The sequence below is a fragment of the Protopterus annectens genome, chromosome 3.part1 (genome assembly GCF_019279795.1).
Source record: "Protopterus annectens isolate FY-2018-M chromosome 3.part1, PAN1.0, whole genome shotgun sequence".
NCBI lineage: Eukaryota > Metazoa > Chordata > Ceratodontiformes > Protopteridae > Protopterus > Protopterus annectens.
This window is the reverse complement of record NC_056732.1, coordinates 30,117,245-30,144,621: the sequence shown is the minus strand read 5'-3', so window position 1 is coordinate 30,144,621 and position 27,377 is coordinate 30,117,245. Positions and strand designations below refer to the sequence as shown.

Sequence of the window (27,377 nt, the reverse complement as noted above, 5' to 3'; positions counted from 1 at the left end):
CTAACAAAAACTGTGCGATTCTAGCAACTTGCTAAATAGATAACAGCAATATTTAAAATATGTCCCTGATTTTGAGCCTTTGTTCCCCATTTTTTTTTGGCTTTGTCCCTGACTCTTGTGCTAGGGGTAACTGTGCTCTAACCATGCCAGACAAACTTATTCATTTATGCTGTCCAAGGTTCTTAATAGCCACGATCTATACCTGTCGACAAAGTCTGAGTCCTTTCTTAATTGTTCAAATCTTCCCATTTAAGCTCAGCCTCCACTGTGTCATGTAGCTGTGCCTCTTTATCCCCTTCTGAGGATACACTTAGGATTAGTCCAACCTGACTCATTCCAAATGCAACGTGACTCAGCCTATTCCCTTTCATCATCAGTACACGTGATCCATGGTCAGCACAAACAATCCATTGTCGGCGCACACACTCTTTTGTCAGACAATCATGTGTCTGCACACACAATCCATTGTCAGCATAAACAATCCATCATGAGCACACACAATGCTTTGTCTGCCCACACAATCCATTGTCAGCACACACAATCCTTTATCACAAAATCCATTGTTTGCACACACAGTCATTTATCTGCACATATAATCCATCATCAGCACACAATCTATTGTCAAAACACACAATCCATTGTCAGCACACACTATCCATTATCACACAATCCATTCTTGGCACACACAATCCATTGTCACACAATCCTTTATCTGCACACACAATCCATTGCCAGCACACACAGTCCTTTGTCACACAACCCATTGTTTGCACACACAATCCTTTGTCCACAGATAATCCATCATCAGCACACAATCTTTTGTTAGCACCCACAATCCACTATCACACAATCCATTGTCTGCATACACAGCCTTTGTCAACACAGATAATCCATCATCAGCAAACAATTTATTCTCAGCACATACAATCCTTTGTCAGCACACAACATCCTTTGTCACACAATACTTTCTCTACATGCACAGTCTGTCAGTACACAAAATCCATTGTTTGCACATACAATCTATTGTCTGCATTTACAATCTATCGTCTACACACACAAACCACTGTCTGTACACACAATCAATTGTCTGCATAAACAATCCACTGTCAACACACACAATCCATTCTCATACAATCCATTGGCAGCACACACAATCCATTGTCACAAAATCTTTTGTCTGCACACATAATCCACGGCAAGCACACACAATTCTTTGTAACACAATACATTGTCTGCATACACAATATTTTGTCAACACAGATATTCCATCATCAGCACACAATCTATTGTCAGCACACACAATCCATACTCACACAATCCGCTGTCAGCACAGACAATTCTTTGTCATACAATCCATTGTCTGCACACACAATCCATTGTCACACAATCCATTGTCTGCACACACAATCCTTTGTCCACACAGATAATCCATAATCAGCACACAACCTATTGTCAGCACATACAATCCATTCTCACACAATCCATTGTCAGCACACACAACCCTTTGTCACACAATCCTTTGTCTGCATACACAGTCTATTGTCAGCACACACAAACCATTGTTACACAATCCATTGTCTGCACACACAATCCATTCTCACACAATTCATTGTCAGCACCCATAATCCAGTGTCACACAATCCTTTGTCTGCACACACAATCCATTGCAAGCACACACAATCCATTGTCACAATCCTTTGTCTGTACACACAATCCATTCTCAGCACACACAATCTATTGTCACACACTCCTTTAACTGCACACACAATCCATTGCAAGCACACACAATCCATTGTCACAATCCTTTGTCTGTACACACAATCCATTCTCAGCACACACAATCCATTGTCACACAATCCTTTAACTGCACACACAATCCATTGCAAGCATATACAGTCCATTGTCATACAACCCTTTATTAGCACACATAATCTATTGTCAGCACACAGAATCCATTGTCACACAATTCATTGTCAGCACACACAATCCATTCCCACACAATCCTTTGTCTGCACACACAGTCTATTGTCAGCACACAGAATCCTTTGACAGCATGCACAATCAATTGTTAGCACACACAGTCTATTGTCACACAATACTTTGCATGCACAGTCTGTTGGTCATGACATAATCCATTGTCAGCAAACATAATCCATTGTCATACAATCATTTGCCAGCACACACAACCCATTGTCACACAATCCTTTGTCTACACATACAATCCTTTGTCCACACAGATAACCCATCATCAGCACACAATCTATTATCAGTGCACACACTCCATTGTCACACAATCCATTGTCAGCACACATAATCAATTTTCACACAATCCTTTGTCTCCACATACAATCCATTGCAAGCACACACAATCCATTGTCACACAATCCTTTGTCAGCACACACAATCCATTGTCACACAATCCTTTGTCTGCACATACAAACCTTTGTCCACACAGATAATCCATCATCAGCACCCAATCTATTGTCAGCACACCAATCCATTGTCAGCATACATAATCCATTCTCACACAATCCTTTGTCTCCACACACATTCCATTGCCACACAATCCATTGTCAGAACACAACCCATTGTCACACAGTCCTTTGTCTGCACATAATCCATGGTTACATAATCCATTGTCTGCAAACACAATCCTTTGTTCACACAGATAATCCATAATCAGCAGTCTATTATCAGCACACACAATCCATTGTCAGCCACATAATATACTGTCACACAATCCATTGTCAGCACACACAATCTATTGCCAAACAATCTATTGTCAGCACACACAATCCATTGTTTGTACATGCAATCCATTGTCTGCATACACAATTCATTGTCTACACACACAAACCACAGCCTGCACATACAATCCATTGTCAGCACACACAATCTATTGTCACACAATCCATTGTCAGCATGCAAAATCCATTGTCACACAATCCTTTGTCTACACACACAATCCATTGCCAGCACACATAATCCATTGTCACACAATCCTTTGTCTGCACACAGAATCCATTGCAAGCACACACAATCCATTCTCAGCATACACAATCCATTTCAAGCATACACATTCCATTGTCAGCACACACAATCCATTGTTACACAATCCTTTGTCTGCATACAAAATCCATTGCAAGCACACACAATCCATCATTACAGAATATATTGTGAGCACACACAATCCATTTTCACACAATCTATTGTTACACAATCCTTTGCAAACACAATCCATTCTCACACAATCCATTGTTAGTGCACACAGTCCATTATTACACAATCTATTGTCAGCACACACAATCCATTCTCACACAGTCCTTTGTCTGCACACACAATCCATTGCAAGCACACACAATCAGTTGTCATACAACCCATTGTCAGCAGACACAATCCATTCTCACACAATCTATTGTCAGCACACACAATCCATTGTCACACAATCTGACAGCACACACAATCCATTGTCACACAATCCTTTGTCTTCACACACAATCTATTGTCAGCATACACAATCCATTGTCATGCAATCCTTTGCTTACACACACAATCTATTGTCAGCACACACAATTCATTCTCACACAATCCATTGCCAGCACACAATCAATTGTGCACAATCCTTTGTCTGCACACACAATCTATTGTCAGCACACACAATCCATTGTCAGCACCCATAATCTACTGTTAGCACCACAATTTATTGTCATACAATCCTTTGTCTGCATGCACAGTCTATCAGTACACACAATCCATTGTTTGCACACGCAATCCATGAATGCATGCAAAATCCATTGTCTACTCACAAACCACTGTCTGTACACACAATCCATTGTCTGCACACCCAACTAATGCTATCTCCTTAACATATCATTTACATTTACTAACACCGTTCTTGCTGCAGCAGTGAATACAGTTTGCACTTGTAACACTCGCACCCTCTAATCTCAGGTAACCTCACTCTTCTTAGATTTCCACTTTTAAATACACACATACATGACTTACTGCAGCGCTTGCATGATTCATTTTGTTTTGTCTTCAGTACATTCCCAGTACTTTGGTCTTAATATAGGACTTTCCAAATATAATATATTGGGAAAAGATTGAAATCTCAATAGTACATGGATTTCTTCATTCATTAATGTTTGTTCCCTTAATATACACTCTCATAATCTTAAGATCACATGAAGTAATTTATCCTGTCATCATAACAACTGCTGATTAAAACTAATTTATATATGTCTCCCATTCAAGACTGTAAGACCAGTAGGTCCCATCCATAATGAAGATGCCATTCAAACTTACATATACCTCCATCAGCTGACTACAATTCACCCATAAAAGATAGTCCTGCATTTTGTCATTTTTTTTTTTTTAGATTGGTGTCCCTGTATTCAGCATGCAGCTATGTTCTCCATCATAAAGACTATAACTGTCCATACATGTTGTCCATCTTTTGTGTTGGTGTGACCAGCTGACTGACACCTACAGATACGGACTAAGTGAGAGATGACGATCCATGTGGTAATGCAGGAGAAAGCCCCAAAGAGACACAAGAGAAAGCTCCGAACAGAAAGATGCACTATGTGGTATAAAAGCCTCATAAAATACATGTCACATTTCAACATGCCAGTCTTTTACTGTATTTTTCACCCTTCAGAATGTCAGGTACCCCAAATATAAAGACTGTGCTCATAATCTTCAGTCTGCTCTCTAGTGCAGGATTTGGTAACCTTCGCAGCTGATGTACTCCAGAATGCATCACTCACATAGTCTATATATAACTGCATGTGGCATCTTTGATATACCCTTATCTGTTCACTGTCTTCATTTATACAGATATTTAAAATACATGTGCAAACACATGGACTATCTGAATTTCCAATTCAGCTGTAATAAAATGCCGTGCCTCCACTCTTCTCTACCCACTCATGGCACTTATAGTCACATAATATGTTTTGCTTGTTTTGTTTTCCTTTAAAAAAATAATACATGCCAGTCAATAAAAATATCATTTTCTGATGAACCCTGGAATCTTCCAGTCAGTGAGATCCTATTTTCCGTGAGAACATAAGCTGTTTATAACAAAAGGTTCAGCACCATTTAAAAGTGGCAAAAGTAAGTGGACCTCAGAATTGCTTAAGAAGTCAGCATGGTGAGTGCATGCATGCATGTACCTTAGCTATTTAGTTTATTTTTGATGTCCTAATTTTTTTCTGTAAGTATATGCACATATAGTTTAGTCATTTTCTACCACAGAATAAACTATAATTTATATGCAGTTTTCCATCCATCTATTTATCAGTATTGTCACCAGGAAAACTAAATGCATGCATTTCGAATCTGGAATATGCAGGCTACAATGTTACTCTTAACTGTTACACTTATTTGAATGGGTCCCTGAGAACATATTCACAACCTTCCACCTTCCTGAAAGTGGAAATATTTCAAGCAACATAAAAAAAATATTCTCTGTAAGCTTTAGCTTGGAGAATTTACATTGATATAAAGTCTTTCAGAGCATTTACAATAACTGATTATGAATGTCATTAACAATGACTACTATTGGCTAGTGTGCATTTTATCAAAAATATAGTTAACTAGCCTGCACAAGTGGAGCAGAGGGATAGGGCCATGTCTTTCACCCAGGCAACTAAGATTCGATTAGTGGCACTCATGTTTGTCAGGGAGGGTGGGCATGTCCATCTTGACATAGGAGGTAAGGTATGCTGTTGGACATAACCATGACACTAGATCCCTGGTGGAGGCCATGGACTCCTGGGGGTGTTGTTTGAACTGTAGTGGGGAGCAAAGCTCATACTGAGGCACAAACAGATACTTATCCACTACACCCCCCCCCCCACGCACACACCATCCTTGAGTATGGCAGAGAAGTTCGCAAAGGCTGGAGAAAATTAGGTGCACAAAAACAATCCCTGGCAGCAGGGTGATGCTACTTTTGGGGTCTTCAAACTCCTCAGTGATGAATATATGGGTCAGAATTAGCCCTAAAGTAGGTCTGGTAACCTGGCAGAGAAGAAGAGAACCAAGAAGCAGCTGATAGTCAACTGATGGGAGCCAGAAAGACTAGAAAAATACAGTAAACTGACATAAATGCCTCACTGATATGACTTTCTACGCGAAGTAACACAACTGCCCTTTACTGGAAATTAACAATAATTTCTGAAATATTATGTGTACTAATGTTTAAACTGATGCAAAATAACTACAAACTTTTACTGTGAATGTGATGAAAACCTGCCAGCTACATAAATTAAGAAATGTAATATTAAATCTGTCTCACAATAACTAAACACAAAGGAACAGTATTATTCTCTAATGGAACAAGCGAACAGTAAAAATGCAGGAATTCTTCTTGGTTTAAATATGGAGACTTTCTACAAACGGCTCATCTGAATTACATAAATAAAATCTCAGGAACTGAAAAGTCTCAAAGAGATGCATAGAAAGATGTGTATAAACATTTCTTTATCAAGACACCACTGGAGATATGTAAATTACACCAAAGATAAAAGTAACTTTCAACACACTGACTTGTATAATGTGCAGTGACATATCAGTCTAGGAAACTAATCATGCATGAATAGATCTGGACGTGTGTTTTAGTGTCACTTTATCTCAGCATACTGTAAATGGAAGATGAGCAATATTTTGGAAAATCAGCTTTCAAGATCATTTAGATGTCAGTCTCCAAGTAAAAAGCTATAGATCCCAGTCCTAAAGACCCTTTCCAAAACACACAAATGCATGTACATAGATATCTAAAAATTTAGCTTTATGAAGCCATCATGGATGATAAAAGAATTACTCCTGAAAAAATATGTTTTAGTGCATTGGCCCAAAGAAGCCATACACTTATGACATGTTGTTGAGGTGAAATTACACCAAACGTACGTCCATATCAGACAGATTGTGGCTTCTGGGCCTGATTGCATTATTATTGCATTATTGAAGACCTGTGTATAATTGCATTCACAAGACATTTCATTTAGAGATAATTTACATATTTCTCAAAAAGGTCTTAACAGAAGCAATATAAATGTTTTATAAAGAGCAATTCAAATGTTTTTCTACATAAATGCTTGTGTTGTTTTGCTTTCTTCGTGACTGGGTCCTCTCTGTACCGTCTTTCGTTTCTTGGTATCTCTAGCAGCATGTTTGCTATAGTAACGTTCCTCTCTGACTGCTACGTGTATACACAAGATATTAGTTTGTATTCAGCACTGGGTACTTCCAACACTCTTTTTCTCCAGTATTACTATAAACTGTAACAGGAAATAACAAAAAAAAAGTTTAAAGTATGGCAGAAATTGTATTTTCTGGGAGGTGAAACTCTCAGCAAATGGGCAGGTGTGGTACAGGACAATAGCTTGTGATTCATATTTTCACGTGAGACGGTGCTATGATGAAAGATGAACTTCTGTCCACATTTTTTTTCTCAAAACTATGTGAAATAGTGGTCTTAATACCATGTTTTAGGGGGTCAAAATGTAAGTTGATCTGTGCTTAAGCTGACTTATTTGTCAGTATCAAACACTGTTAAGTATGCCAAACAATATAAAAAGGAATCTCCATTGTCTTATACACCAGTATTGTAGTGGAGACGGAAAAAGTGTAGAAATGTGCACTACTGCGCAGGTTCCAGATAAGGCAAGTAGTCCAGTGACACAGCCATACAGTGACTACTACTGTGGAAGTAACAAAGTGGCACCTTCAGACATTCTAAATGACTTTATTAACATTCCATACATCAAATTCTGAGTCTTGTCAGGCCAGAGTTTCACAAGGTGTGTGAAGTATGTCTCCCAAAACATTGTGGCGGTCACCATCATTGTGAAGGTCAGCAACATTGTGAAGGTCACCATCATTGTGGTATATGGACTGTGGTCTTCAAAGTGAAATGATCTTTATTTTTAAGGCAAACCGAAAACTACATTTGTTTGCTTTACTATGATTTTATGAAACATTTCATTTTAAAGGCTGTGTTCTGCTTACCAACAAAGTGAATCATGTTTCTGAAGCTGTCAGCTGTACACTTGCTGAGATAGCATTCGTGAAAGAAAGTACAGCACTGTAGGTAGTGTCAGACAAAACCATATGCCATACGACACAAACTCCTAAATGATGTACATGAAGAATAGCTCAGTGACTTTTTGCAGTACTAACTACCACGTGCTATCCTTCCACAGTATTACCACGTGCTATCCTTCCACAGTATTACCATGTGCTATCCTTCCACAGTATTACCATGTGCTATCCTTCCACAGTATTACCACATGCTATCCTTCCACAGTATTACCACGTGCTATCCTTCCACAGTATTACCACGTGCTATCCTTCCACAGTATTATATGGAGTATCTCTAGGGGCGCTATATTTTTATAGTGATGGGGTTTAAAGCAATGCATAAAACCTTTGAGTTAGTATAAAACATATACCAACTTCATTAGTTGGTTCACAAAAGAAGCAATTACTGTTCTCTACAGAAAACTGCACAAAGAATGTTAACTTTTTATTCATTGTGATACTCTTTAGCATGTATTACTCCATTAAGGTTACAGCAGAGATGCATGATGCATAATCAAGTACTGCTTAAGTTGTGCCAAGACGTACCTCTTACTTTATATAGCAAATGTTTTATTTTTGGAAGGAAGGTGTGCTGTAGAAGTCTGCTAATCCAGGTTTCACATGCAGTGTTTTGTACATGACCACAGTAACTTAATCACACAATTACTGCAGGACACTTCAGGTGAAATACTGTAATAGTGAGTAACTGTTACACTACTAAATGCTACAATACTCAGTGTACTGCTATACTCCTAAGACTTCTTCAGATATAAGCTGCAGGACAGTACTACCAAACCTTCTAAATAGCAGCCATTACATGATATGGCTTCATCCGTAATGTTACACTTGATCTTAGCCAAAAGGCCGAGAAGCGATTCATTCATAATGTTGAATACCACCCTAATACAAAGATTTCTCTCTTATTACATAGTAAATATTTATTGTGCATCAGAATACACACACCGCCCTGCTGTCATCTGTTCTTTTAAAAAGAGATTGGTCATAACTGAGTACAAAGAACGCAAAGTAAGTTATTTAAAGCAATTCAATAATGATGCATGAAGCATCTCCCACACTCCTTCTGCTCCTGATGTCTGTGTCCCAGAACTATTCTTAACATAAAATGGCAGAACACACTATAAAGCAATGCATATCACCTTAACAAAATGAAACATTCAAAGCCCTTAAACACAAATGATGCTAACTTTTTTTATACTGAGTCACATGAAACAAAACTGTCAGTGACTTTTAGGTAAGCTAATGTATCAATGATATGTCCATTAGGCATAAGGTTCTCAAAACAAGAAAAGTGAGAAGTTTAAAGAAAATAAACATAACCTACTACTTAACAGAAGGCGTTATACAATTAAAAATATATATATAACTTTTGTCGGAGTAGCAACAAGAACGCATCAGAAACATATCTGCAAAGTATGACTACCCAAAAGAAAAAGCACATTTGGACAAAGATGTTGTATTATTACATGAAATCATATGCTGTCAAAACAGCAAACAACCTTTCACATTCTTTCTTATTCACCACTAAGCGCGAGTGTGTGTGTGTGTGTGTGTGTGTGTGTGTGTGTGTGTGTGTGTGTGTGTGTGTGTGTGTATTCACATGTGTGTAAGTGCATGGCACATGTGTAGGCCTATGTGTCTGCTTATGTGTGTGTGCATGCACAAGCATGTGTGCCATATGCCCTTTGGCATGTCCTAATAGTTCTGAAAACACAGTCAGGTAAAGGTAAAAATATCTGTTTTTTTTTTATTTAGGTCTGGTAACTGAGCACCTATTGCTCTATATTTAGAGGCAATGTGGGGAATATTAAAGATGTATTACTTTTTTCCATTATGTAGCTGTTACTTTGGAAGTGACTGTATCCCTAACACATAATGACCACAACAGCTCCATGGGCTCATAATATCCCTGCCATTAAACAAACTGTGCAGCATCAATTCATCTGTTAAAACAAAAGACAACAAAACTTAAACTGCACTTTAAAGGCTGCACTTATTGGAATTTTAGACTAATTTTGGACACGTAAGAGAGAAACACTGTGTAACATAAAATAATCAGTGTTAGGACTTTAAGGAGTTTACTCTTACAATACTCATAAAATTGTGTACATCATATCACCATTCCTGAATATATCCTCATTCTATGATGGTTCCTTTTATTAGTTTATAATATAGCATGTTCTATACAGAGATCACATGAACAAAATATCACATTTTAAAAATGCAAAGTATCATAATGCAAGACATCAATCATGGCCTCTCTATGCATAAATGCAACTATGCTATAATTATGGTCATTTTGTGTTGATAATTTAATGCATGTTCTTTACTAAATAAGTTAGCTCCAACTATGACTAGCAGTGACTAAACTTTGTATCTCATAATAATGCTCAGAGATAGTCACTGCATTAGCAATATCGAAAAAGGATACATACTCAGAATGACAGCTCAAGTGTCAGCAGGGGCACCATTGTGCTTGTTAACTTAATCTTTGCTAGGCATTTATACCATGCACACTATTTTCAATCACAGCATCATTAAAAAAACAACGTATCATGCAGTCTCATAAACAGAGTGTGTCGCAACTGATTTCTACTACTGTCTGCTACACCATCATATAAGAAAGAACCAAATAAATAAATGCTGTGTGCAGTAGGATGCAGCAATTAACATCAGCATACAATACTCATTATTCTAACAAGCTTTAAAAGAAACTTATATGAAAGTGAAATAGCAAGAATACAAGATTCACTTTATAACATTTTCTAAAGAAGTAATTACAGTGAAACATTATCTTAACTTCACTTTCCAGCTGCAGCCCTGCTATTACAATCAGGGGGTAAAAGAAGTGCATAACAAAAAAGGAGGGCAGTGTCACTGTCACAGAAAGATTTTGTATTAGTATGTGCCTGTTAACTTCAATCTGTGTTGGGCAGTTCTCAAACAAAGCAGTAAACCTTACACAGTTTTCAGTCATATTAGAATCAAATCATGGTGTAGCAAAGAATCCCACAAACTTCAAAGAATGCTACAGCCTTTTTCTGCCACCATTTGACAGTCAGACACTGTATAACTGAAAAACAAATGCAGTGTATAAGGGTACAGGAAAGCTGTGCTGCATGCTTCATTATACCTTGCTCTGTATATCACATACACATTGTCCAGCAAACTAATTAGTCAGATGGGAAACAAGATGAAAGACAGCATCAGTTTTAAAATCTGGCACCTTTCTTTTTATTTGTTATACAAATACTTCTATTAACACCTAGCAGCATTTTCATTTATTGTGGGGTCCATGTTAAAAAAAAAAAAAAAAAAACTTCCAGCCCTCGGCATCACCCAGTCAAGAGTAAACCTCCCAGATTACGAAGTGGATACAGCTCATATCAGAAATGTCTGCCATTAAGGAGGAGCACATTTAAAATATCTGAAAATCTCACTGTCAATCAACAGCCGCTGCATTTGTAACAACATTTTAAAATGGTGAAAAAGAAAAAAAAAAGGCTAACACTTTATGGTCTGGATCTGTGACATAGGCTGCCTACAGTGACAGCATAAAATCTAATTATCAAGTGCCTGCATCACTGTTGTACCTGAAGGTGGCAGGCTGCCCTTGCTTTAGATCAAAAATGATTAACCTGACATCTACCTTCTATAGTTAAGTGGCTTAAGATATAAAGAGAATACTTAACTATTCCTTATAGCATGAAAATGACTTTTTAGATAAAACCCTAATACAGCTTATGTTGATCTCACTAACATGAAAGATTCAATAGCTTTATAGCTCTGAAATGGAAGTAAGGCTCAAAATGTAGGCTTCAGGTGCCCAGCACCTATAGAATATTACCTGGTCAATGGGACACAGAGCAGCAGAAGGTAGGCAACCTGTTATGGAACATTTAATATGCCAAGACAAGGTTAGAAGTTTTGACAAACACACTGCACCTTAGTTAAAAATTGTATCACAATGCATGTAGAAAGTTGAATCCCAAGATCAATGTATATATTATGTTGGGAGATGTCATCCATGCATAGCAAAGGCATTCATGTATTATGTTAGATGAAACCAAACAATGTATAAAGTTAGGAGGTGAGGTCTTGGGGAATGTTGGAAATGCATTACATGGGGTATTGGATCAGTAAAATGCAATGAGTTGCAAGTCTGCAATAAAAGTGAGAGCTTAACTCTGAATACTGTGTTTGAGTTTAAAGACCCAGACTTTCAAAATGATATAAAAAGAGACAGCTAGAACGATAGAAGATATACAGTAAAGAACTGCTAAAGGAACTTAATCTGTATACCTGTCAAGAAATAGGATGTTGAGTGATACAGACAATAGGGATATGACAGAAACAAGAAAAATCTGTAATGTCAAAAATAAAACAGCTGTCATAAAAAGAAATTGTTATTCTTTGGGGAGGCAGAAACAACATCTCAATGATCCTCAAGGGCTGAAATAAATGGAAGAACTCAAGAATGCATTTATTTATCTGCTTATCACTTTTAATAAACAAAAGCCCCCACTAGATAAATGCTTTCCATTTCCAGGAGTGACTCAGAGACAGTTGCTCATAAAAAAATAGTATGAAACATGGAAAGTACAGACTAAGGTAATAAAAATATACAGAACATGATACTTAAAGTGAAACACATTCCTTACACTCAAACGTAAAACTACACAGAGTGGCCTATGCAGAAAATAGTGAAAAGTATGAGAAATCATGATACGGGGACAACACCTTTAACAGCAGACATGACAGGCATTACAAATAGGGAAGTGAGGTTGAGATCACAACATCAGGAGCCATGGGTGGAAAGCAGTATTGGGGGAAGCCCTAAAAATGGCAGAGGTCAGTGTCTGAGAACATTTCATAAGCTTGAGAGGGCAGCAACGTTGCTAAAGATGATTTGTTTATTTAATTACTTACTTACATTATTAACTTATTGCTTGTTTGTTTGTTTGTTTATTTGTGCTGTCCTTACTACAATTGGATGGAGGAATCATCATACAAAAACATGGTGCAACTATACATACCTCTCGACTTCTTACAGGAAAAAATCTGGGTAAAGCCTAAAATGAAGGGGGGGTGGGGTAAAGGCCAAAATTAAGAACAGACTTTAAATATGATAGGTTTTGCCTTAGTATGCATTTTTAAAGGATATGGAATATGAAACTCAAATACCTGTCATTATTTAATTACTTCAATTGTCAGTGATTTGCCAGAAAAACAGATTTTATGAGGAACTGACCAAAAATATGAGGCAAACATCTGGACATTCTGTGAATATCTGTACTGCTGAGAGACAAAATGACAGCAAATGTATGTAAAAGTGAACAAATGTGATTATAGCATAAATTAGACTCTAGCTGAGAAACAATAATTACAGAAGGCTGATATTAACTATGATAGCAAGTTATGCAATATGGAGTGGAGAACAGAGTGCATTTATTTATTTATTTAACTGATGTTAAATCCCATTTATCTTTCAGTTAGCTTCATTCGTTTTCGGGACAGTAATGATTACAAAGCATCATCCAATGACTGGGGAAAGGTAAGGGACATGGGAGAACCACAATTTCACTTCTCACCTTGGAAATAATGCGGTCATTTCACTTGTATACATTTACAGACCACGTGGAAAAGTCTAGGGCAGATGATAAAACTGGAAATATAATTCCTAAAGACGACTAATAACATTTGCATAAAATATTTTTTAAACTCGCGGGATAGTAGTTGTTGTGCTTTTGCTACCATGACTTGACTTGTGTTGTTTAGTTACAAGAGAGATACATTTTCCGTTGTGATTTCTGAACTGCAAAATTTGGATACGAGAAATAATAATATAAACTAAAGCAGTTCCGGAAAACTCACTGTGATGTTGCTGAAAGAGGCAGGAATGTAATCAAAACCTAGTTTTCATTAATAATGGTAAAACACCCCCTTTAAATACACAACAACAACAACAACAAATTTCTTCTCTGTAACGCTTTTGTTGCCTACCTGTCTTCGTAGCTATCAAACGTGTTAAGCTCAAGCAAAAATCAACGTCCTGGACCCCCAAGCTCAGTGTAATGACACGGATCACCCTCCGACAATTCAAGTGATCTGATTTTTCTAGTCCCTGTTCACTCAGAATCATGTGCACTGAACATTTTGTTACAAAACTACTTCAGAATGTTACAGTGTATATGTCATTGGATACATTGTTGCCATCAGCTGCACGATATCATGAAAAAAGTTTAGTACAAATGGAAGTTCAGCAAGGAGTGAAATGAAAGTAAAATACAGACAGAGGGGCGGATGGATGTCGGTGCTGAAAAAAGTTTGTGTCCCAGAGTTATTAGCATCCTCCTGCTCCCCATGTTTGCCCAGGAGCTAGCGATAGTAAACTGAACTTCAAGCTGGAAACTTTTTGCTACAGTCACCGCTCGATCCAGCGAGACGGCCTGGGTCCCGTTATCCATGCCCCCCAGCCACGGACTACCCAGGAAGGCGGCCAGAGTCCTGTTATCCATGCCCCCAGACACGCTGAGCGCACAGCTTAAATAAAACATTCAGTACACATGAGTTCGAAACTACCTACCTGTGAATAGTTCTCTTGAAACCTTGACCAGCGTACATGACAGGCACAAAACAATCGGTAGGAAACTTCCGAAGGCCATGGTTTTCCTTCTTCCCTACATGAGAGTCCCGTCCCCGGAGTGCTTCAGGATGGGTCCAAAAATCTCCTTCAAACTCCAAGATCTTCCAGAAACGTAAATCCGCCTAGAGTGCTACCGGTCGGAACTGTGGAACAAGTTGCGGTGCCCCAGCGATATCTCTCCTTCTCCTGGGCAGGTCACTTCCCTGCGCTCTGTACTGGTGGCCACAGCTTGCCCGACTCCACTTTCCGCGCTAGCGAGCTCTTCCCCGCTCCCTGTTATCCCACTGACAGGGCAGTCCTGACGTCAGGCATGTCAGACGGCTGGAAACCACCAGGGGGCGCACTGACCACCAGTTCGGCCTTTCCAACGGAGGAAGGTTGCTGCTGCTGGGCTTATAATACAGAGCGCAACGCACTAGTCCAGTCGTGACACTGCCAGACAGTCGCCGCGTTCGCGTACCGTCCGAGGCAGCCACCGAAACAGATACTGAAGGGCAACACGATGAGAGCTGGTGTTGCTCCAGCGCGTGGGAAAATGCTTCTGATGAGCACAAGACCGGGAACATCGCAGTGGACACGAGAAAAGAGCGTGAAAGGGCAGGATAAGAGACGGGACCACCGCAAATAACGGGGGAATTGCCGACAATCCGCTACCAGTTATACTGTAGTCATTTGCCAGTTTCATCTCAATAGCTTTCCAGCTCAAATTCCTCTGCCAATTTCCATTTTAGGATTTATATTGTGCATTCCTTATTTTTATCTATTTATTTTTAGAAAATGTTTCTTTTAAGTCTTTCTGTGCCTTATTTTAGGTATTCTGTGACAGATTTGGGGATACGGTTGCTGGGGTGGGCATTTCAAACTGTGTGTGTGTATGTGTGTGTGTGTGTGTGTGTGTGTGTGTGTGTCAACCTCTTATCTCAAAAAATCTGGACAAAGCCAAAAATAATGAGGGGACAAATCCCACCAAAATAGGGACAACTTTTAAGTATTAGTTGTTAGATTCAAACGTTTTGTGTTACCATGCATTTTCTGAAGGAAATGAAGTCTGAAACTCAAACGCATGTCATTATTTAGTGAAGTCAGTCCTCACCGATCTGCAATTGCCGCAAGAATCCAGAAAAAAAAAACAAAATTTATAAGGAATGGACTAAAAAATATGAGTACAAAATCTGTGCATTCTGCGAAAGTCTGGGCACTTGAGATGTAGCACACATACACCATAGGCGAGTGACTGGCCCGCTTGCTGGACTACGGAATGAGGTGTTGTCTGTTTTTGCATATTACTAGCTAGCAAGTGTCAGTATGGCAATGAAGAACCAGCTACCATTCTTTATCTTAACAGCTTCTGCAACCAGAATTCTGATTCATGATCACTAAGGACAGATGTAATGTGGACATTACAATGGTAGGGGAGCGCTGTACATGAGTGTGACTGCTATTGGTGTGTGTGTGTGTGTATGTGTATGTGAGGGAAAGTGTTTGTGCGTATATCTGTGCATTGTGTATGTGTGTGTGGTTCCTAGGCTCATACTTGCAGTAAATATTAATTCGTGTTGGTTGTGCGGTTTTCATCCGATATCTCTCGGAGTTACAACATGCAGTAAGCGATGCATCACTCCGGTCTATTTTAATCAACAGGTCTAAGATTAATACTTACAGAGTTTTGTAATTGTTTCAGTTAATTGTGGCTCATGTAACTGTTGTTTTAAACAGACAGATACACACCCAGACATTGCACATCTGTTTTAGTATTCACTGTAACCATCCATTTTACTAAATACAGGATATTTTAACAGATTCCATATTTATTGTGACTTTGTTAAATGACATCATCATTTCTCAAAGCTCTCCACCTTCTTCCCTTCCCAAGTGAGGACCACCGCCTTTCAACGTGAACAAGCAGGAGGCGCAGCTGAAATGTTTTGTTGAGTTTGTAATGTGTTATGTTAATAAAACATCCCGATTCAGTAGTATTTTTTTGTTTGTGTTGTTTAGAAATGTTAATATTAAGGCTGACCCTTTCAGTGTGGAACAGGGACCATTTAGGAATCTCAGTGAGCAGCTGTTATTGGAAGGGATGTATAGGTGACAAGTATGCAGTTCGAGATACAAGAAATATTGCAAGAACATGCCGCCCTGAAGTCTTTAATGCAATGCCTAAAAAGGATCCGGAAAAATAAATATTGCTGGCTGTCTTTTCTGTGCTTTTACAACACACGTACCCCTGCGAAAACAAATTACGGCATCCAGCTTCAAAGTAATTGGGTAAGCAAGTCTGATTTACAAGTCATTTCATTTTCTCCCTTAAACTGTACATTTTGCCTTGCAGAAGTCAGCGTAGACGCGCCCACGCACACACGTACCCACAAGCGCGAGTGCACGGCGCCACTGCGAGCGTCCGCACACACTAGTCCCGGTGGCACATAGTGAGTAGGGGGAATGTGAAAAGTAGTGAGAGGTAGAAGTCTCATTCAAGAATATTTAGTGACACTGATCACTTGCATAGGGTTCCCACCTTTTCAGATGGCCAAAGTGGGACAATTGTGGTACAAACATCAGATTTTGCAGGCCAAAACATACCCACGGCCAATACAAGGGACAGAACTTCACTTTTTTGCTTAAATAAAAGCTTATTATTGCAGCATTTTAGTTGCATATTCTGTTTCTTATAACATTTAGGTGTTTCAGCTACAGAATAACTGTTTTATGCAACTATTACATAAAATATAGGAAATAATTTTGCCCTAATATTTCAGGACAGTTGCCATTCTTACAATATTTTTGCAGGACACAGCTGCCCAAAGAGGGACTGTCCCTCGCAAAGTGGGACAGGTGGTAACCCTACACTTGCAATGTTAGCAGAATTAATGTTTCTCAATATACTTCATCTGCTTTCATTCTCCTTGTATATCTTTTGTCTCCCAGTGTTCTTACGTGCACTTACTCCGCTCCTGTAGTGCAACCTATGGAAATATACTGGGAAGTATGAACGTGTGTGCGTGTGTGCGTGTGTGTGTGTGTGTGTGTGTGTGTGAGAGAGAGAGAGAGAGAGAGATTTTATGCGCATAGTCCACGGATTGTAAACCAATTTTATCCAGGTTTTCTGAAGACTTTAACACCCAGGACACAAGGAACCATTAAATAATAGTAATATTAATTGTTGCCAAAATTGAGTATACTGTCTTAATGATGTAAGGACGGTAGCAAGTTCTACAAGGGCAACTCAGTCTTCATTCATTCATTGGCCTCCCGTAACTTCAAAGGCTGAATGCCCTGGGGCTAGTCTGGCTGTTAAAGAGCATGCCAAGCGTGCGTGCGTGTGTGTGAGTGTGTCGTGCGTGTGTGTGTGTGAGTGTGTCTGCGTGTTTGTGTATGTGCATAGGAGGGTGAGGAGCTGCCCTAGTTTTTACTGTAAAGAAAAGTCATGTCCTATCAAACTGGACACCTACCTTTGGTATAACCTTATTGTCCCATACTTTGTGGTCAATCTTACGAGAAGTTTGACTACCTTCAGTTATAGCTCTCATCTTCTTTTACTGAAGAATCAATGATAAAGCTAAAATAATTAGGGTAATAGGGAAAATGTTTAAAATATTACTCTGATACACTTAGTAAATTAGTAGAAAATAGGTTTTGCATCAACATGCATTTCCTGAAGAATAACAAAATGTGAAACTCAAATGTCTGGCATTGTTGGCTAGTAATCTGCAATAATTTACTAGAAAGTCAGAAATTTAAGGTGGGACAGGACAAAACATGGCAAATAAAAAAAATTCAGCAAAATCAGGCACAGATGAGAGCTATGCATTCATGTCTTACAAACGAGCCTTGCTCGTCTCATCTCGTTCTTCCGCTCATTGTTTCTCAGAACAAAATGATATGCAGGTTCCCGATATTTTATCCAAGTTTGCTACTGATCTCACTGACTCAGTACAATTAACTAAGAAGTCTGACTAGAGTGAAAGTAGTATTCTGAGCAATACACACACACACGCACAATATATATATATATATTTACACACATACACACACACACACACACACACACACACACACACACACATGTGTGTGTCTATGTATAAATATATATATATATATATATATATATATATATATATATATATATATATATGTATAGTTCCCCTTCATAATATCGAATTACTGAATGTTTGAAATTCAGTAACTCGAAATTATAAAGTCGAACCAACAAAAATCCCGAAACCCACAAGCACGAAAACAAAAAAACCCAAACATACAGAACACATACACCACATGCACACCATACAACCCACAGAACGTAAACTACAAGCCCTACACTACATGTACGCAGGGGGGCAAGCCCCCCTGCACCCCCCACCCCCCTACTTATGTATTCTAACTCCGAGACCGCATTAATACACACAAAAAAAAAATACCCAGACATTTTAAACTGCCTCGCACACACACAACCATCACACATGCATAGACACATCCAGCACTCACACTCATACTCAACTTACAAAACACACACATACACTCACTTACCTTCACTTCCGTAAAACATCCCAACTCACACACTTCCCGCCTGGAAGCTGACATGCATAAGCGCGAATTTGAGATATTTTAATTCGCGCTAATGCAGATTTGCGCTTCTGCATTTTTGACTTTACAGCCTCGAGTTACTGAATTTCGAGCATTCAGTAATTCGAGATTGTGAAGGGGAACTATATATATATATATATATATATATATATATATATATATATATATATATAACTTCAAACTTTTAAAAGCCAAAAGACACAGACCACAATCCAAAAAAAACAGCCTCGGTTGCAACGAGATGAAGAAAGATAAGAATTTCAAATAAGCAACTAAGAAGTGCTTAAAAAGAGAACTTTAATTAAACAAGTAGAAAAATAAATCCGATACATCCAGTAAATCAAGTGCTTTCGTCTCCAGCCATTTGGAGACTTTATCAAGATAGAGCATGCCCAACACAATAGTAAATTTATAGTACAAAGTTAATTACTGAACCAATCAACATCCAGGGTTCATGAATAATTCATGAACAATGACTGTTCCTACAATTTGCATCATATAATGTCAAATAACCACACATAAAACATTCATCATCCTAATATTACCCACTATAATTCATATAAATACATAACTAAAATACATTATTAAAATACAATTAAATATGTGCAAATAAAATCTGATAAAATCTCAACATTTCCTATATGTTATGCACCTCAAATAAATAAACCCTAATATATAATATATAATTAAATAAATATATAATATGCTTCCATAAGGATTTGATTAGTATGTTTGATAGACATGGCTTCGAGTACATGGAGCTAGTTATCAAACATAATGAATTAATTTTGAAAGATTTAATAAAAGAAGCAACTGAACTTGATAACAGGATTGTGCAAGATGTGGCCCATGACAACAACATTTTTGACTACAACATAATATTTAAATCTATTGAACAAGAAATGGTTTCAATTAAAGCTAGGAAGATGAAGAAAATAGAGAGGGATAGGGCTCAATATTGTTCAAACACAGCTTATCCCCACCCCCCTCGGGCACAAGCTTAGAATATGGAGAACCATAATTATAATGATGGTGCCTCTGGGAATAATGAGGAACATTTTTTAGATCAAGACAACTATCCCCCACCGAGGAGATCAGAAAGACTGAGAGATAGAAGCAATCAGAATGTACAGAATCAAGAGACTTTTCCTACAAATAGGGGTCGAGGGGGCTAAATGTATTATCAGAGGGGGGGATATTGGGAATGGAATTGAATCCGAATGAGCATATGTTGAATAACTGTGCTATTTTAAAGAATTCTAGAAATGACTTTAATGCATATAATTTTTCTTCATGTATTTTTGATGTGAATGATTGTGATTTATTTTCTAGAGGCTTATCATTTGTTCCAGCCAAAAATGTTAACATTGCACAAACAATTGATATCAGACATTTTGTTAGGAAATTAAATTTAAATGTCTTATTTAAATCTGTTGAATATGTAAGTAACCCTTTGCACATTTCAAGCATGTTTAACCCACCCTTGCACCCTGCATTAGCAATGTTCAACAAAATGCGTGAAGTAGATGTTAGAAATATACACAGAACTGCTCACTCACCTAACTTAAGTAAAAGTGAGATGGATGGTTTAAACAAACTTAGGACTAATAGAGATGTGCGGATTATAAAACCAGATAAAGGTGGTGGAATTGTCATTATGGACCTAGATGATCATAACACAAGGATGAACAATATTCTTTTGAGTGATACATGTAGGAAAATCTCTACTAATGAGTTAAATGGCATCTATAACAAAGTTAAAAATTAATTAATGGACCTCTTTATTGAAGGCTCAATTTCTATAGATGAGTACAATTACCTAACAGTACACCATCCGAAAACTCCTTGTATATTTGGATTACCAAAATTACATAAGAATATGGTTGATCCACCTATGCACCCTATAGTGAATGGGCGTGGTTCTATCACTTACCCCACAGCAAAATACTTGCATATTAATTTGAAATGTTTTATTAGTGAAGAAACTATCATTTGTAAGGATTCATGGGATTTTTTAGAAAGGGTTAATAATTTAGAATACAGTGAGACAGGTGTATTCATCACTATTGATGTGAAGGATTTGTATACCTCAATACCCCATGATACTGGTACTGAATGGGCATCTGACTATTTATTTGAAAAAGGAGTATCACAACCAAAAATTAATGTATACGAACAACTGTTTGAACTTGTGTTGAAAAACAACTGTATATTTTTTAATGGTGATTTTTTTATCCAAGCAGTTGGTGTTGCTATGGGTTCTCCATGTGGTGGTTTGTATTCTAATTTGGTGATGCTACAATGTGAGAAAAAGTTTGTTATCAATTCAGTTTATTATTGACATTGCAAAATGTATGTGAGATTTTTGGATGATATTTTTATATTTTGGGATGGACCAAGTGAGATGATTAATGAATTTATAACTCACATGAACAATTCAACGGCTTTTTTAAGGTTCACCCATAATATCGATCCCAATGAAATCTCATATTTGGATGTTAAACTGTCAAAAAATACAGCCTTAAGGAATTTTGAGTCCTATATTTATAGGAAGGAAATGTATTCGAATAGTTTTTTACATTCTGACAGTGCCCATCCATTTAAGCAAAAAGGAGCAGTTGTTAAGGGACAGTTTGTTAGAGCTGCTCGGATGGTGTCTAGTTTCGACTCTTTCTTGGATGAATGTAAACTGTTGAAAGACATGTTTCTTAAAAGAGAGTACCTGTTGGATCTAATCAACAACTTAATGTTGGAAGTAGTTAATAAGAGAGAGAGAGGCTTCTATCATGCTAAATTGAATTCTGAGATGGTGCACTCTGGTTGTTGTTGTTGTCTTTCGGCTTTTAGGGGTTGCCACAGTGGAACTCTGGTCCGCTAATGATTGGCAGTAGATTTTCATGAACGCCGAGGTGCCAGCTCGATGTTCATCCTTCAACGAAGGCACGCCCATTTACGCATGTCTTTCGAATGCCCACCAACCATGAGGAAGACATGCAGACTCCACACAGAAGGCACTCCCTGCACTCCAGCCAAGAATCGAATGGGAGAACCTCTTGCTGTGAGGAAACAACGCAACCGCTGCACCACCGTGGATGCTGTGGTGGTAATGAAGGGAACAGGCATATTGATTTAAATTTGAATGTTGGTTCTGTTAATATGGACAGCAGTGTTAATGTGAACGTTATGACACCTGTTGAACAAGTGCAAGCTAACAGAAAGTTTTGTTCAGCCTTTATCACTTCTTATAATCTTGACAGTAAAGAAACTTTTAGGATTTTGGATAAAAATTGGATAATTTTGACCTCAAGCAATGACATTAGACAATGCATAAGTGAGAAGCCTATTGTGGTCTATAGAAAGGGACAAACCTTAAAGAATATCTTTGAAAGGAGTTACCGGATTCGGAATGGGGGCCATATGAAGAAGTGTGGGGCATGCAATTATTGCCAATATATTAAGGAAGGGTCAAAATTTAACATTGTTGGTATAAAGGTCTCTTTACAAAAAAAGTGCAGCTGTTATACTGAGAAGGTGGTTTATTGTGCTTTTTGTCCCAAATGTGCTTGTTTTTACATTGGAAAGACAGAAAGGAAACTTAAAAAACGTATTTATGAGCATTTAAGAGACATCAGACTGCAAAAAGAAACCAATGCCCTTGCAAAACATTGTATGGAGTGGCCCAGACATGACTTTAAATTCACCATTATTGAAGTTATTGAACTAGACCCAAGAGGTGGACCTTGGACTTTATACTTGGAGAAAAGTGAGGCCTTATGGCAGTTGAGAACAAATGCAACTCAATGGCCAGGTTTAGATGAATCTGTTGCAATTACTTGCTTTTTAAGACTAAAAGCTTTAGACAGATGATGCTTTTAAAGAAATGTTCTTGTAGTTCTTAATAGTTGAAACATATGCATTAATTTTATGTTTTATATGTATACATTTGTGAATTTTATACTGTATCTATTATGTACTTATTTATACATGTATTTATTCATTTATACTATAATATATTAGGGTTTATTTATTTGAGGTGCATAACATATAGGAAATGTTGAGATTTTATCAGATTTTATTTACACATATTTAATTGTATTTTAATAATGTATTTTACAGTTATGTATTTATATGAATTATAGTGGGTAATATTAGGATGATGAATGTTTTATGTGTGGTTATTTGACATTATATGATGCAAATTGTAGGAACAGTCATTGCTCATGAATTATTCATAAACCCTGGATGTTGATTGGTTCAGTAATTAACTTTGTACTATAAATTTACTATTGTGTTGGGCATGCCCTATCTTGATAAAGTCTCCAAATGGTTGGAGATGAAAGCACTTGATTTACTGGATGTATCGGATTTATTTTTCTACTTGTTTAATTAAAGTTCTCTTTTTAAGCACTTTTTAGTTGCTTATTTGAAATTCTTATCTTTCTTCATCTCTTTGCAACCGAGGCCGTTTTTTTGGATTGTGGTCTATATATATATATATATATATATATATATATATATATATATATATATATATATATCCACTTATCTATCACCTGATGAAGACACGTCCCCTTATTCACTATTGTGTCACAAATAGTTAAACTGGTAGCATTCATTTGAATTGACTAGAAGAACATTTGTTCTTTAAGTATGCTTCATCGAGTATTGTGTGTCATAAATCACTATGCATACTATTCATTTATGTTTTCATTCTCTGATACATGTTTATTCTATTAAAGGTCGCTGTGCTCATAAAGTGCAGAACTAAAACTAATCCTGGACAAAATGCCAGTGCATGGGTTCACAGGTGTTTACTAGGCTAACAACCACAAGGGCCATGTTGAGCTTAGCCATGCATCCCAAATCTCTGACAAGTTCTGGTACCCTTGATAAGTGTAAACAGGGGGGTTGGGAGATGTAACATTTAAAAGTGAGGGCCTGGGAGATGAACCGTTTACAGGCTGTCTGTGTTCATTAGAGATGTAGATGCTAAAGAAGGGATGAATTTACTGTTCCCCATCCAATTGTCCAAGTTACACTTGAACTGGGTTAAGGAGGAACTCTGCTTCACAGCCCCCTGCTATAAAACACGCTAAAACTGTACTGCTGATCTAACCAGCATATCCTATAACTGAAAAGTTCATCTCTACTTGATTCCTAAGTAGACTATTCTCTATCTGTAAAGCCTAGCACTTACTCCTACAGTACTTGCACCTTGATAAAGCACTCTTATTATAGATAGTACCCCACCAGCCCAAAACCCACTTCCCCCGGAGTCCTTTGAAAGTTCTTTATCTACTACTTCTAGTATGTCGAGGGATCAGTTGCTAGTGTCCTCTCCAGCTCAACTGGTGAACCTGGGAATATTGAGGCAATGTTACAATTGCCTCATGTACACAGACAATCCTCTCCTTCTCCCACAAAACACAAATACATGCGAGAGATGCAACTATACGGCCAAACTGGAGGCTGAGCTCTCTCAACATAGGACTGGCAAGACCAGACAGGAGGAGAAGGCAACCACACACAATACATACCCAGTCACACATGGTACCATCACAACTTCAAATCATACACATACTCACACAAAGACATACTGGAGGCTCTGATCAAAAATTTACCAAAACAGCAGAGGCCACCAAAGCAGACACCCAAACAACTACCACCTCACGACCCAACACATGCAACACATAGACCACACAGTCAGAGTGTCAAACAGTCACAGCCCTTAAGGCCAAACAAAATGCCAGACACACTTGTCATTGGTGATTCCATAGTCAGACACACTGACGTCCCGCTCACCAGACTGAGTAAGGAGAAGGTCACAGTAAGCTGCCTGTCGGGCGCTAGAATCTGCCACATAACGCAAGCACTCAGGTCTCTCAACAGCAGGTACAAGTACGACTCAGTCATTGTCCACGCTGGTGTCAACGACCTGAGACGTACCTCCTTGGACTACATGAAAAGGGACGCCGAGGAGCTCTCTGATTATGTAGCCCAGGCAGGTATGACCCTGACCTTGAGCAGTATCCTACCTTCACCTAGAATGATGCCACAATATAGTGATAAGATGATCAGCTTTAATAATTGGCTTAAATTCTGGTGTCATTCAAAGGGGATCAATGTCTGTCTGCCTGGGATGACATGCTGGACAAGCCACGCTGCCAAGGGACGGCTTGCACCTGTCACCCTGGGCTTCGGATATTGGCAAAGGCTCTTGCCACCCCATAGTGCCTTTTTAGGCAAGGCTCAAATTCTAAACCTACCACCATAGAACACCAAAAGGAAAAAACTAAGGGTAATGCTGCTCAATGCCAGAAGTCTCAATCTCAAGATGCACGCACTCGAGGCCCTTCTCAATATGGAGAACATCGATGTCTGTGCTGTGACAGAAACCTGGTTCAAGGCTCCTGAGAGCACCCAAGCACTAACAGGTTTCACCTCATATCATACGTTCCGCCCCAAAATCCGGACAACACCAAGAAAGGAGGGGGTGTCCATATTCATAAAGGACACCCACACCTCAAGGTTGGTGGCAACGCGATGCATCGGAGACCATCCAGGTGCAATTAACCATAGGCAAGACTGCTCTGCAATTTGTAGCATGTTACAGGCCACCCTCTCAAACTCAGGAACCTCACATGGCCTTCCTGAAAACATTGGAGGATAAATGTATCTCCAAACACCATCATACTAGGTGACTTCAACTACCCTAATATAGACTGGGAACACTACTCAAGCCGAACACTCTAACCCAAAGATTCCTGGAGTTCATAAACTCAAATGCCATGGAACAACTAGTCACCATCCCCACAAGAGGTGAAAACATACTTGATCTCATCATCACGAACATGGGATCAAAATGTTCAACACCGGAAGTATACCCCTCACTGGTGAGATCAGATCATAAACTAATCTTGCTGGAGGTCCTCATCCCGCCTCCACCTGAAACAAAAAGACCACAGTGAAAAACTTCTCAAAAGCCGATTTCACACTTCTAAAACTAGTGTGGTCTCCTTTAAGGCCCCTGAGCCAGTGGTAAACATTACTCAAACCGCTGAATCACTTACAAATGCCTTCTACCAGCACCTACAGGACTGCATGGATCAGGCAATCCCAAACAAAACTAAGACTCTCTGTACCAAAGGCAAGCGTCCAGTCTGGTGGACCCCAGCCATAAACAAGCTCTACAACAAAGGAGGAAGCTACTACAAGATAGAGCAAAATCCTTGAAAGGTAAGACACCTTTGATCATTATAAGTAAAAACTAAGAGCTCTCATAAAATCATCCAAGGCAAATTTTGAGAGAAAAATCGCCAAGGACTCTAAAGACAATCATAAGGCCTTCTTTAGCTATGTTAGAAACCTAGGAGTAAACTCCCAGATATGCTCAGAATTAGTTCAAAATGATGTGAAAATTACTGAACCTACACACATTGCTAACATACTGGCTGACAGGTTCAGTGCAAACTTCTCCCCCTCCCCAAAAGGAGAGATATCTATTCCAGAGGATTGTAGCCCCCAAACATCTCCAACGCCCAGGTGAGAACTGCCCTCACTAAGGCAAAAACACAGCATCCATGGGACGGATGGTGTCCCCGGCTGTGTGATTCATGAACTCAACGAGGAATTAAACCCACAGTTAGGACAGCTGTTTAATCTTAGCCTCACCTCAGGATACGTACCCAAGGAGTGGCGACTGTGGTCCCACTTCATAAGGCGGTGCCTCCACAGACCCTGGAAATTACCGCCCCATTAGCTTGACAAGCCTTATCTGCAAAGCCATGGAGAGGATCATAATGGAACTCATAAATAAAGACATAGGGAACTTGCAGACTTTGGATCCAACCCAGTTTGGCTTTGTCAAAGGCAGATCCTGCCTCTTAAACTTGGTTGACTTTTCGAGACAGTCACCAAGGCCATTGATGAGGGAAAGGCAGTCCATACAGCCTACCTCGACCTGGCAAAGGCCTTGACACAATACCCCACTCAGGTATCATCGAAAAACTCATCAGCTTGAATGTAAACCCATACATCACAA

The 27,377-nt window shown here is 38.6% G+C and overlaps 1 protein-coding gene and 1 non-coding gene across 9 annotated transcripts in view; both read right to left on the bottom strand.

The window, feature by feature from the left end:
* PTPRM (protein tyrosine phosphatase receptor type M) overlaps positions 1–15,623 on the bottom strand; it is a 4,358,319-nt gene extending 4,342,696 nt beyond the window's left edge. For 6 of the 8 annotated variants that reach the window (XM_044066517.1, XM_044066518.1, XM_044066520.1 and 3 more), the window contains exon 1: positions 14,693–15,622. In XM_044066517.1, coding sequence (XP_043922452.1) covers positions 14,693–14,771 — 79 coding nt within the window. In that variant the 5' untranslated portion in view covers positions 14,772–15,622. Of the gene's footprint in view, positions 1–14,692 lie in introns of all 8 variants that reach the window. The other 2 variants (XM_044066519.1, XM_044066524.1) reach the window with 2 other exon arrangements.
* Positions 8,781–8,964, bottom strand: LOC122798985. Its single transcript, XR_006364384.1, has one exon. It is a non-coding gene; the product is annotated as a U2 spliceosomal RNA (small nuclear RNA).
* Positions 15,624–27,377: the final 11,754 nt, after the last annotated feature.